The 13,214-nt window shown below is 42.1% G+C and overlaps 1 protein-coding gene across 1 annotated transcript in view; it reads right to left on the bottom strand.

The window, feature by feature from the left end:
- Positions 1-13,214, bottom strand: part of SERINC5 (serine incorporator 5) — a 119,580-nt gene that overhangs the window by 15,431 nt on the left and 90,935 nt on the right. Inside the window, exon 8 of the mRNA XM_009208684.3 lies at positions 6,200-6,326. Within this exon, the coding sequence (XP_009206948.2) occupies positions 6,200-6,326 (127 nt within the window). The remainder of the gene's footprint in view (positions 1-6,199; positions 6,327-13,214) is intronic.

Consider the following 13,214-nt stretch of genomic DNA (forward strand, 5'->3'; position numbering starts at 1 on the left):
TCCGGAAAACAAAGCTCTTTATTTGGGCTCCTTTGCCACTTCACCATCAAAGAAGCCTAACATGGGGACGGTTTTGTTTTTACTTCTAAAAAGAACTACATTCAGAGCATCACTAATGCCATGTGACTTCTACAGGTAGATGTTACCCTACATTAAGATCTATATTCAGTTGCCAGGCATGGTGGCTCACATCCGTAATCCCAACACTTTGGGAGGCTGAGGCGGGCGGATCACCTGAGGTCAGGAATTCGAGACCAGCCTGGCCAACATGGTGAAACTCGTCTCTACTAAAAATATAAAAATTAGCCAGGCATGGTGGGGGGCACCTGTAATCCCAGCTACTCGAGAAGCTGAGGCAGGATAATCGCTTGAACCCGGGAGGTGGATGTTGCAGGAAAAAAAAAAAAGATCTTTATTCAGTTGTAGCCTTTCTCCATACAACACTCTTCTTGGAATTATCAAGAAAAGGTTTTTTTTTTTATAAGCTCTTAAAGCCTAGTAAATTCTTATTATCTGCATTCAGGCTATTACAAAGACCACTGTTTGGTGAACACAGCTCAAATTGCTATAAAACAATTCCTGGGTTACCTCTCCTCTTCCTGGGCTAAGATAGGTGTGACTTTAATTCAGTATTTCCCGTGGGGATAGAGGGAGACTTACAGCATTGGGTTAAGACAATGCTTTATTGTACGGAGAATGTCTAACACACCATAGTGTGTTTACTGTCTCTGCCTGCTGCCACCTCACCCCAACCCGGCCAAAATGCCAGCAGTGCTCTGCAGTCATGGTGACAGCCAAAAAAAAAAAAAAAAAAAATAGCCATGCCCTGTTTCCCTGCAGAACCACTACAGTGCTCAGAACCCCTTCACACTGGCAGAAGAATAGACAATGCAGGTGCCCCTCAACACTGGCACTGCAGATGCTTCTGAAGCTGGCCAAAGTCCACTAGACCACAGAAAATCTCTAAATAACATGTCCAAACTTTCCTGGAGATCACACATTCTGCCTCCCTGACAAACGTACAGGGCAGTCCCTTGACAGATCCCATGACTATTCCCAGCCTTTGTGCATTGATAAAGATCAGTCATGATCCCCTGTGCTATAGAACCCAAAGGAGACCCGGGCTCTCTGTGAACCTGGGGCATGGGGTGGAGGATTTCTTTTTCTTTTTTTGGAGACAGAGTTTCGCTCTTGTTGCCCAGGCTGGAGTGGGCTCGATCTCGGCTCACTGCAACCTCTGTCTTCCGGGTTCAAACGATTCTCCTGTCTCAGCCTCCCAAGTAGCTGGGGTTACAGGCATGCACCACCATGCCCGGCTAATTTTGTATTTTTAGTAGAGAAGGGGTTTCTCCATTTTGGTCAGGCTGGTCTTGAACTCCTGACTTCAGGTGATCCACCTACCTTGCCCTCCCAAAGTGCTGGGATTACAGGCATGAGCCACTGCACCCGGCCACGGGGTGGAAGATTTCTAACTTGAAGATTTATAGCTGGCAGGCAGCCCAGAGCAGAATTCCCAAAATGAAGATACAAATCTCCCCCCTCCTTTCCCCACCCACCCCTTAAAGACCCAGAATGTACCAAGAAAATAAATATCCTTCCTTGATTTCCCAACTTTTTTTTTTTTTTTTTTGAGGCAGAGTCTCGCTCTGTCGCCCAGGCTGGAGTGCAGTGGCCGGATCTCAGCTCACTGCAAGCTCTGCCTCCCGGGTTTACGCCATTCTCCTGCCTCAGCCTCCCGAGTAGCTGGGACTACAGGCGCCCGCCACCTCGCCCGGCTAGTTTTTTGTCTTTTTTTTTTAGTAGAGACGGGGTTTCACCGTGTTAGCCAGGATGGTCTTGATCTCCTGACCTCGTGATCCGCCCGTCTCGGCCTCCCAAAGTGCTGGGATTACAGGCTTGAGCCACCGCGCCCGGCCGATTTCCCAACTTTTTTTACTGTAAGCCAACCCCCTCGCCAATGCTATCACACCAACCTGCAAACCAACCCACTTCAAACTAGGAAGTTGTTTGACATTGAATGAAGATGCTTACTTTTTCCAGTTTTATATTTAAAAGGATATTTTCAAAGATGGTTCAATATTAAGAATTATTTTTTCTCTTAAACACAGATAAAAGTGGAATGGCCAGGAAACTTTGCGGCGCAAATGCTTTGTAATAATATAATTACGCAAGTCATCCAGTTTATCTTTCTCCCTCAGGGGACATTACACCAAGCCATCTGAGGAAAAAGAGCAGGGAGAGACTATCCATCAGTGTCCCTAAATACTCCCGCAAAGAAGCCTCAAGGAAAGGTTGCCCAAAATTGGAAGTAGAGAGCTACAGGTATAGACTCCATGCCTCCTTACATGTACAATGAGGAGACTGACCTGATCAACTCCAGGATCCTCTCCACGCTGATAGTTTGAAATTAAAGGCAACAGAATAACAATTTCAGTCAAAATCCAGAGACCAAGGGAGGAATTAAGAAATAGTTTGTGGAGACCAGGATTTGTCACAGCAAAGTTCCAGACTAAAGGGGTGTGGAGGGATGGGCCTATAGAAAGAGCCATCAAGGCTGGGCATGGTGGCTCACGCCTGTAATCCCAGCACTTTGGGAGGCCAAGGTGGGCGGATCACCTGAGTTTGGGAGTTCAAGACCAGCCTGACCAACATGGTGAAACCCCATCTCTACTAAAAATACAAAAATTAGCCGGGCATGGTGGCGTGGTGGCACGCACCTATAATCCCAGCTACTCAGGAGGCTGAGGCAGGAGAATCGCTTGAACCCGGGAGGTGGAGGTTGCAGTGAGCTGAGATCTTACCATTGCACTCCAGCCTGGGTGACAGAGCAAAACTCTGTCAAGAAAGGAAGAAAGGAGGAAAGGAAGGAAGAAAGAAAGACGGAAAGAAAAACAGAAAGAAAGATGGAAAGACGGAAAGAAAGAAAGAAAGACAAGAAAGAAAGAAAGAGAGAGCGAGAGAGAAAGAAAGAAAGAAAGAAAGAAAGAGAGAGAGAAAGAGTCAACAGAATGCCAGGTGCCACGGTTATGCCTGTAGTCCCAGCTACTTGGGAGGCTGAGGCAGGAGGATCCCTTGAGCACAGGAGTTTACTCAGCCTGGGTAACATAGTGAGAACTTGCCTTAAAAATTTGTTTTTTGTCTAAAAAAATAAAAAGAGCCATCAGAGAACTCCACAAGTGGACCAAGGTGAGGGCTTACATGGGGTCCAAGCTATGATGTTCTTTCACAGCAATGATTCCTGGGTGCAATGGAAGGAGGGTCTGGAGAAAAGGCGGCCCCAGGCAGAAAGGCAGGGAGTAGGTTTGGGTTGAGCCCTTCTTCTGAGCTGAGGCTACAAACATTAAAACATACGTCTAGAGGGTGCCCCAGCTGCAAGAGTCAGGACGGAGACACCCCAAAGGAAACAAGTATTTGGGGGTGGGGCTTGGGGGCTCTGGAGGGTGAAGGGAAAGAGAGGAGCTGGGGAGCTTCCCAGTCTTCTACAACTTTACAAAAGAGTGGACCCCAGGCAATCTTGGCCTTCTTCTCCCTTTAACCTACATACTATCCATAGTCTCTGGCTTCCTACAATTTCTGTCAAGAATCCTAGATATTCCTGCAATTATGTTCAAATGACAGTTCCCACCCAGACGATGTGGCCTTTTTGTAACATCCTCCAACCTTTCATTCCTCTGAGTCAGGAAGGAAAACAAACTTTTCAGAAGTCCAGATCTGAAAAAACCCTAGTTGGGCTGACTCCCACTCCTACAGCATCCCTTTTATTCCCAGGCCCTAGTAAGCCTGAATTCAGTGTTCTTAAAGCTGACCCCTTGAAGAGCTGCAGTGGGTAATTACAGCAAACATCAATCACATGGGCCCTGGGGGAACTAACTCCTGGGGGCACTAACTGCCCAGCCCACAGAGTGTGCTCTTGCCTACACATTACAGAAGTACCCACAGAGCAGACTGGTCGTCCTCGTCTCCACTTTGTAGGGTCTGTAGTTTTATATGTTCTCATCCCATCAGGCACTGCAGTTCTGTGGTTTACCCATTCAATAACAATGTTTGTTGCTGGCATCTAGACAGATTTTTTTTTTTTTTTTTTAAGTAGCTATCAACTTTGAAAATTGACACCTTTTGGGAATACCAGACCAGCCCTTGCCAATCTCCACTATGGTGACTCAGTCCTGTAAGAGACAACATTTTATTCATCATCTCTCACTCAAGGGCCAACTCAGAAGAATTCTTTACACCTGCTAGAAATAGTGAGAAAATATGATAGGGTGAAAATTCCATGTTGTGAAATGCCCTGTGTGTGGTAACCCTATGCAGGAGGCTAAGAAGAAGTTTTGCCATCTTTTCCATTGAAGGGTTTACAGCAAATCCAAACTCTACTTTATCTAAAGGGAATTTCTTTCTTTTTTTTTTTTTTTGAGATAGAGTTTCTCTCTTGTTGCCCAGGCTGGAGTGCAATGGCACGATCTCAGCTTACTGCAACCTCCACCTCCTGGTTTCAAGCAATTCTCCAGCCTCAGCCTCCCGAGTAGCTGGGATTACAGGTGTATACCACCACGCCCAGCTAATTTTTGTATTTTTAGTAGATATGGGGGTTTCATCATGTTGGCCAGGCTGGTCTCAAACTCCTGACCTCAGGTGATCCACCCACCTCAGCCTCCCAAAGTGCTGAGATTACAGGCGTGAGCCACCGCACCGGCCAATGGCAAATATATTTTTTTTCATATGCTCGTAGGTACCCAGTAACCCACAAAAACATATGATTTTATTCTGTCAAATATCTTCATAGTTGGTTTTTTAAGAGGCAGGGTCTCACTCTCTTGCTTAGGCTGGAGTGGAGTTACCCCTAGCTCACTGCAGCCTTAGACATCTGGGTTCAAGTGATCCTCCCATCTCAGCCTCCTGAGTAGCTGGGACCACAGGCACGCACCATCATGCCTGACTTTTTTTTTTTTTTTTTTTAAAGAAACAGGATCTTGCTATGTTGTCCAGGCTGGTCTCAAACTCCTGGGTTCAACTGATCCTCCTGCCTCAGCCTCCCAAAGCACTGGGATTACAGGTGTGAGCCACTGCACCACGCAGCCTGCTTCCTGTATTGTAGGTACTCAGTGAACAACTTAGGAATTAGTAAAATTGAAAGGCCAGAAAGAAGTCACCAGAGTCCATTATGCAACAAGGAGACTCTGTCACTTTGTCACACACAGACCAACAATGAATGTATGTAACCATCATCTTAACACCCACCTGCAAAACAAGCATTTTATGGCTTGATGCATGACCCTGAGCAAATAGACTCCAAAACGCCTGTGTCCCTGTTGGTCCCTTTCTAATAGCAGAAGCTGTTAAAGGAGGTAAGAGAAAATGCCAACATGCTCAGAAAGACATTGTATTTATACAAGCTATCGCCACCAGGAGTGCTTACTTTCAGCAAAAAGGAAGATTATAATGTGCCTATGACTCAATTCAATGGAATTGAATTTTTACACTGAACATTAACAAAATGTAAACACAGAAGTAAAGGCTAAATGTGAAAAGGTTACTGTCAAAGGGAAGCTTAGTTATCAGCAAAATATATATATCCAGATTAACTAGCCATTTCTATCCTTGACTTTTCTCCCTCTAGCAATCTTTTAAGCCTTTTAAAGGTGGAATAACACCCACCACAAGCATCTGAAACACAGCCCACTTATGTATCACATCTACTTTTGGAGGAGCTGGTTTGCCTAGTGAACAACAGCATTGTGGGTTTTAGAAGAAAAGAGAAGGAACATTTCCTGTCTGAACAGAATGACCACGCATGCAGCACTTTGTACTCTTTCCATCAACAGCGGAACAAAGCTATTTCCTTTGGATTAGAAAGCTGCCAGGACATGCTGGCACATTCTATCTCTTCTTTACTTTGTGCTCCCCTGCCCTCCAGTAAGGGTACAGCAAACTACTATTCAACCATCTTTTAAAGGGTGTTAGGCAATGGTGCTGCAACATACCATATATTTGCTTTACTGACCCCAAATAAAAACAAGTAAGGTAAATGAAGTTCAAATATTTAGAGTTCATGCTCTTCACCTTTTTACTTGTGGTTGTTTTCCCCCCTTCTCAAATGGTATTTGTTTCTGCAGCCTCACAGCAACTGAAAGTTATTTCAATTCTTTTCCTGCAATTTTAAACTCTGCAAAAATGGCCTTGAGTAACTCCCAAGACTTACCATGAATATAAGATACATCCGATTAAGAGGCTGGTCCCCAGTATAGTCACCAAGTTTTCATCTCTGTACAGGTCTTGACCAAAGTCAGGAACACAGATTGTAACATTTTTTCCATGTTCATCTAGAACTTGTAAAGAAAAAACAAAGTCATCATAGTGAAATAGAAAGTCCAGTTGTAACTCACAGAAGCACTCATTTTGGCAAAACTCAGGTAGCTGTGGTGTACCTCCTTAGAATAGTGAACACTTATCACTGGAAACCTCTACTCTACAGGCTGTTTCCATGCAGACTGGATTTCTGCTATTTCAAAGAACCATTCTCCCACATCATCACACCCTTGGAACAAGACCCTCAGATTCCAGCTCAGTGCCATGGGGCTCAAACAGATCCAGGACCTAAGGAGAGAGTCTTGCTCATTTTCAGTACTATTCAAACAATAGTAAAAAGACAGGTCAGGCGCATTTTTCAGTTGACAGGACAGCCCCTAAAGAGAGGTAGGGTGCAGATACCAAGCAGTGCTGAGGTGAATCAACAGCCAACAATAGCTCCTAAACCAGTTGAGAAGCTATTTAGATGTGATATGATAATCGCGATATCTTTCTGTCTACAACTTGGAAACCTCCTGAGGATTTTTTTTTAAATATGGGTGACCACATGTGATATTGTGAAATATGTATTTGGTCTTCATCTGCATTTACTTGCAAGCAACTCCTAAAATCCTTGAAATCTCCAAAATGGTGTCTTTTTGTATGTTAATGATGAACTAATGGCTGGCAGCCCCTAGGCAGCTTCAGGATAGGGGCTGGTCACCAGAAAGACCAAGGTAGGATTAGAGGGTTGGGGCTTTCAGACCCACTCTCCAAACTCCAGGAATGGGAGGAATGGGAGAAATGACAGTTGATCACCAAGGGCCAATGGTTTAATCCTGTGTAATGACTTCAATCATGCCTGTGTAATGAAGTCTCCATAAAAGGCCCAAAAGGACATGGTTCAGAGAGCTTTCTGAGAGCTGGAGGCTTACAGGAAGGTGAACACGACCTCATCCACATGTTAGGAACCCAGCCACACCAACTCCATGGAGACAGAAGCTCGGGACCCTTCCAGACCTTGCCTTATACGTATTTTCACCTGCCTGTTTACTCGTATTCTTTAAAATATCCTTTGTAATAAATCAGTAAAGATAAGTATTTCCTGAGTTCTGTGAGCCACTCTATCAAATTAATCCATCCCAAAGAAGGGGTAACTGTGGGAGCCCTAACAGTTGGTCAGAAGTTCTGGGGGGCCGGACTTGTGACCAGCGGGAAGGGTAGGGCTGTTTTGTGGAATTGAGCCTTCAACCTATCGGATCTCCACACTCATGTCCAGTGTGTAGCATCCGACTTGGATTTGAGGACTCCCACTTAAAAGTGAGAACATGCAGTATTTTTCTTTCTGTGTCTGCTTGTTTCACTTAAGATAATGGCTTCGTTTCATCCATGTTGCTACAAAAGACAGGATTTCATTGACTTTTGTAGTGGCTGAATCAGTATTCCATCTGTGTGGATACTATACACTATATATATATTTGTATATATATAAATCACGTTTTTTTTTTTTTTTTTGAGACAGAGTCTTGCTCTGTAGCCCAGGATGGAGTGCAGTGGCGCAATCTCAACCTCGGTCTCACTGCCAAGCTCTGCCTCCCGGGTTCACGTAACATTCTCCTGACACTCTAGAAACCTCCTGAGTAGCGTGGGACATACTAGGCGCCCGCCACCGCGCCCGGCTAAAATTTTTTTTTTTTTGTATTTTTTCTTTTTCAGTAGAGACGGGGTTTCACCGTGGTCTCGATCTCCTGACCTCGTGATCCGCCCACCTTGGCCTCCCAAAGTGCTGGGATTACAAGCGTGAGCCACCGCGCCCGGCCAAATCACGTTTTCTTTATCCAATCATCTATTGATGGACACTTAAGGTGATTCCATATCTTTGCTATTGTGAACTGTGCTGCAATAAACACAGAGGTGCAGGTATCTTTTTGAAATAATGATTTCTTTTCCTTTTCATAGATACCCAGTAGTGGGACTGCTGGATCAAATGGTAGCTCTATTTTTAGTTCTCTGAGAAATCTCCACACTGTTTCCCATAGTAGCTATGCTAATTTACATTCCCATCAACAGTGTAAGTGTTCCCATTTCTCCACATCCCTGCCAACATCTGCTACTTTTTGTCTTTTTAATACTAGCCATTCTGACTGGTGTGAAATGGCATCTAGTTATGGTTTTAATTTGCATTTCTCGGATGATTAGCAATGTTGAGCATTTTTTTCATATGCCTGTTGGCCATTTATATGTCTTATTTAGAAAAAAAATGAAATGTCTATTCGTGTCCTTTGACCACTTTTTAATGGATTTAGTGGTTTTTGTTTTTGAATTGAGCTCCTTGTAAATTCTGCATACTGCTCCCCTGTAAGACACAGTTTGCAAATATTTTCTCTGATTCTGCAGGTTGTCTGTTCACGCTGTTATTTCTTTTGCTGTACAGAAGCTAATTAGATTAATATAGTTCCATTTGTCTGGTTCTGTTTTTGTTGTCTGTGCTTTTGAGGTCTTAGTCATGAATTCTTTGCCTTGAGCAATATCCATTAGAGTTTTCCTCTAGTATTTTTATAGTTTCAGGTCTTACATGTAAGTCTTTAATCCACCTTTTGTTGGTTTTTGTATGTGGTGAGAGACAGGGTAGGGGTTCAAGCATAAGGAAATCCAAATTTTCCAGGACCACTTATTGAAAAGCGTATCCTTTCCCCAGTGTGTGTTCTTGTCAACTTTGTCAAAGACCAGATGGCTATAAATATGTGGCTTTACTTCTGGGTTCTCTATGCAGTTCCATGGATCTATTCTTATGCAAATACCATGCTATTTTGCTTACTGTAGCTTTGTAGCATAATTTGAAGAAGGGACTCCTCCAGCTTTGAAGTGTGATTCCTCCAAGCTTTGTTCTTTTTGCTCAGGATTGCTTTAGCTATTCTGGCTCTGTTTTTTCCATACACATTTTAGGATTGTTTTTCTGTGAAGAATATCACTGATATTTTTATAGGGATAGCACTGAATGTGTAAGACTGCGTTAGGCAATATGGTCATTTTAACAATATTTATTCTTCTGATCCATGAGCATGGGATGTCTTTCCATTTGCTTGCATTTTTTTTTTTTTTTTTGAGACGTGGTCTTGTTCTTTCACCCAGTCTGGTGTACAGTGGCCTGATCATAGATCACTGTAACCTCAAGCTCCTGGGCTCAGGTGATCTTCCCACCTCAAACCCATGAGTAGCTAGAACTACGGGTGCATGCCACCACACCCAGCTAATTTGTAAATTTTTTGTGGAGATGGGGTTTTGCTATGTTGCTCAGGCCGGCCTCAAATTCCTGGCCTCAAGCTATCCTCCCACTTTGGCCTCCCAAAGTGCTGGGATCACAGGAATGTGCCACTACTTATGGCCCCTCCCTTTAAGTTTTTCATCAGTGTTTAGTAGTTTTCATTGTAAAGATATTTCAGCTCCTTCATTAAATGTATTCTTAGTTATTTTATTTTTTGTAGCTATTGTAAATGGGATCAGCTTCTTCATTTGGTTCTCTGCTAGATGATTACTGGTGTATAGAAACACTACTAATTTTTTTTTTTTTGAGGCGGAGTCTTGCTCTGTTGTCCAGGCTGGGGTGTGGGGGTGCAGTAGTGTGATCCTGGCTCACTGCAACCTCCCCCTCCCGGTTCAAGTGATTCTCCTGTCTCAGCCTCCCAAGTAGTTGGGATTTCAGATGTGTGCACCGCCAGGACTCGCTAATTTTTATATTTTAGTAGAGACAGGGTTTCACCATGTTGGCCAAGCTGGTCTCGAGCTCCTGACCTCAAATGATCCACCCACTTTGCCCTCCCAAAGTGCTGGGATTACAGATGTGAGTCAACGTACCCAACCAAAACACTAGTAACTTTTGTATGTTGATTTTGTATACTTCAATATTATTGAATTCATTATACAAATCTAAGAGTGTTTTGGTGGAACCTTTTGGGTTTTCTAGATACAGAATCATATCATCAACAAACATGATAATTTGACTTCCTCTCTTCCAATTTGGATGCCTTTTATTTCTTTCTCTTGCCTGGGTGTCCTGGCTAGGACTTCCAGTACTATGGTGAATAGGCATGGTGAAGGTAGGCACCCTTATCTTGGTCCAGTTCTCAAAAGTTATGTTCCTACTTTATTGAGGGTTTTTTTTTTACCACAAAAAGATGCTGAATTTTAACAAACGCTTTTTCTGCATCTATTGAAATGATCACATGGTTTTTATCTTTAATTCTGTTTATGTAATATGTAATGTATGATGTATCATATTTATAAATTTGCATATGTTGAACCATTCTTGCATCCATGGTATAATGCCCACTTGATCATGGTATATTATCTTCTGATGTACTATTACATTGTGTTTGCTAGTATTTTGTTGAAGATTTTTCCATCTATGTTCATCAGGGGTATTGGTCTGTAATCTTCTTTTTTGTTGTATCCCTGTCTGGTTTTGGTTATCAGGGTGATATATCAGGCCTTGTATAATGAGTCAGGGAGAGTTCTTTCCTCCTCCATTTTTCGGCACAATTTCAGGAGGACTGGTATTAGTTCTCCCTTATATGTTTGGTAGGATTTGGCTATGACTCCATACGGTCCTGGCTTTTTCTTACTGGAAGATTTTTTAAATCACTGATTCAGTGTCACTATTCATCATTGGCCTGTTTAGGATTTCTATTCCTTCTTGCTTTCCAGAAATGTATCCATTTCCTCTAGGTTTTCTAGTTTGTAAGTATATGGATGTTCCTAATAGTCTGTAATGATCTTTGTACTTTTGTGGTATTATTGTGATTTTTCCTTTTTCATTTCTAATTTTGTTGATTTGGTCTTCTTTCTTCTTGGTAGGGGCTTATCAATTTTGTTTATCTTTTCAACAAACCAACTTTTTTTTGTTTTGTTGATCCTCTGTATTTTCCTCATGGGCTTTTTTTTGGTGGGGGGAGGTCTGTATTTTATTTAGTTCCTTATTTCATTTTTTTGAGACAAAGCCCCTGTCTATTGCCCTGGGTAGAGTGCAGTGGTGCAATAAGAGCTCACAGTTCACTGCAGCCTCAACCTCTGGGGCTCCAGGGATTCTCCCACCTCAGCCTCCCGAGTAGCTGGGACTACAGATGTGCGCCAGCATGCCTGGATACTTTTTTGTATTTTTTTGTAGGGACAGGGTTTCGCCATGTTGCCCAGGCTGGTCTCAAACTCCTGGGCTCCTGCAATCTGCCTGCCTCAGCCTCCCGAAGTGCTAGGATTACAACCATGAGCCAACTCAACACAGCCCTGATCTTTGTTATTTCTTTTGTTCTGCTAACTTTGGGTTTGGTTTCTTCTTGATTTTCTAGTTCCAGGTACAACATTAGGTTGTTAATTTGTGATCTTTCTGCTTTTTTGATGTAGGCATTTAATGCTATAAACTTCCCTGTGTATGCTGTGGTTTCAAGAATCTTTATTCTTAGGCTAATTTAAAAAATGTAGAGAACTTGAAATTTAAAATAACTTTTTTTCTGTTTTTTTTTTGGTTGTTTTTTTTTTCTGGTAGAGATGCATATGTTGCCAAGGCTGGTCTCAGCTCCTGGCTGCAAGCAATCTTCCTGCCTCAGCCTCCCAAGGTGCTTAGATTACAGGCATGAGCCACCATGCTCAGCCTTTTTTTCTGTTTTAAAGGGATACCTGCCATTTAAAAAATATTGTAAATTAAAATCCCAGTAAGTTAAAGCCAGAAATTAATACATAAACAGACATAAAAGAAAGTCTTAAAGAGACGAAATTTATGTACACTTACTGAGTCAAGATAGAATATTAAAAAAAAAAAAAAAATTAAATCCAGGATAGGCAATACTTACTTAAGACCTCTACTTACATTACTTTCCACTGTAAGTAGCAACAAGGACAAGCCCATAAATAGTATGTATATATGCTAAAACTTTCAAAATTATCATTGCACCAGCTTTCCAAATTTAAGAGGAAACAACTTCAATTTTCTTAGACACTACATTTATTTAATTTCATTTATATAAGCTCAAATATACCCAAACATACATTTATATATGCTTATGTGTATGTATATATGTATGTATGTGTGTATATATTTACATTTATACATCACAAAAGTAATAGAGAGGGTAAGTTAAGTTTCTGCAAGTTACTTAAGTAGCAGGATCAGTCTATAAACCGGGCAGTCCGACTTCAAAGCTCATGCTCTAATCACTATGTTCGGCTGTCTCTGTAAATAAATGTCATTTAGGACGAGTGGTTTGAGGTCACATAGCCAGTAAATCACGGGATCTGTGCTCAGATCCTACTCCCCACTCCCCACTCCCCCACATTCTTTCCACTCTCTCTATTCCACTGCTATAGTCAGAAAAGAAAAGAGATACAACTAAATTAAGAGGTTATTTAGGCCTAAAAGCAAACTCTACAGCCAAACCTTTCCTCCTGTCTGTCCTACACACCAGGAAGAACTGAAAAAGGGAATTTTCCTTTACATAGCTCAAGTTAAAGACTTTTTTAACTTTAAAAGAGAGATGAAAAAGTCTAGATCATCTCTCTATTGTGATTTAGTACACTTCTAATAATTTATTTTTCAACTTAATTTTTGTGGATACATAGTAGGTGTACATATTTATGTGGTACATGAGATGTTTTAATACAGGCATGAAATATGTAACCATCACATCATCTAAAATGGGGTATCCATCCCCTCATGCATTGATCCTTTGTGTTACAAGCAGTCCAAATATACTCTTTTAGTTATTTTTAAATGTACAATTAAATTTGACTATAGTTACCCTGTTGTGCTATCAAATACTAGGTCTTATTCATTCTTCCTATTTATTGTGTACCCATTAATCATCTCAACCTCCTCCCAAACCTCCCTCAAACCCTTCCCAGCCTCTGGTAGCCATCCTTCTGCTCTCTATCTCCATGGC

Source organism: Papio anubis, chromosome 5 (assembly GCF_008728515.1).
Source record: "Papio anubis isolate 15944 chromosome 5, Panubis1.0, whole genome shotgun sequence".
Lineage (NCBI taxonomy): Eukaryota > Metazoa > Chordata > Mammalia > Primates > Cercopithecidae > Papio > Papio anubis.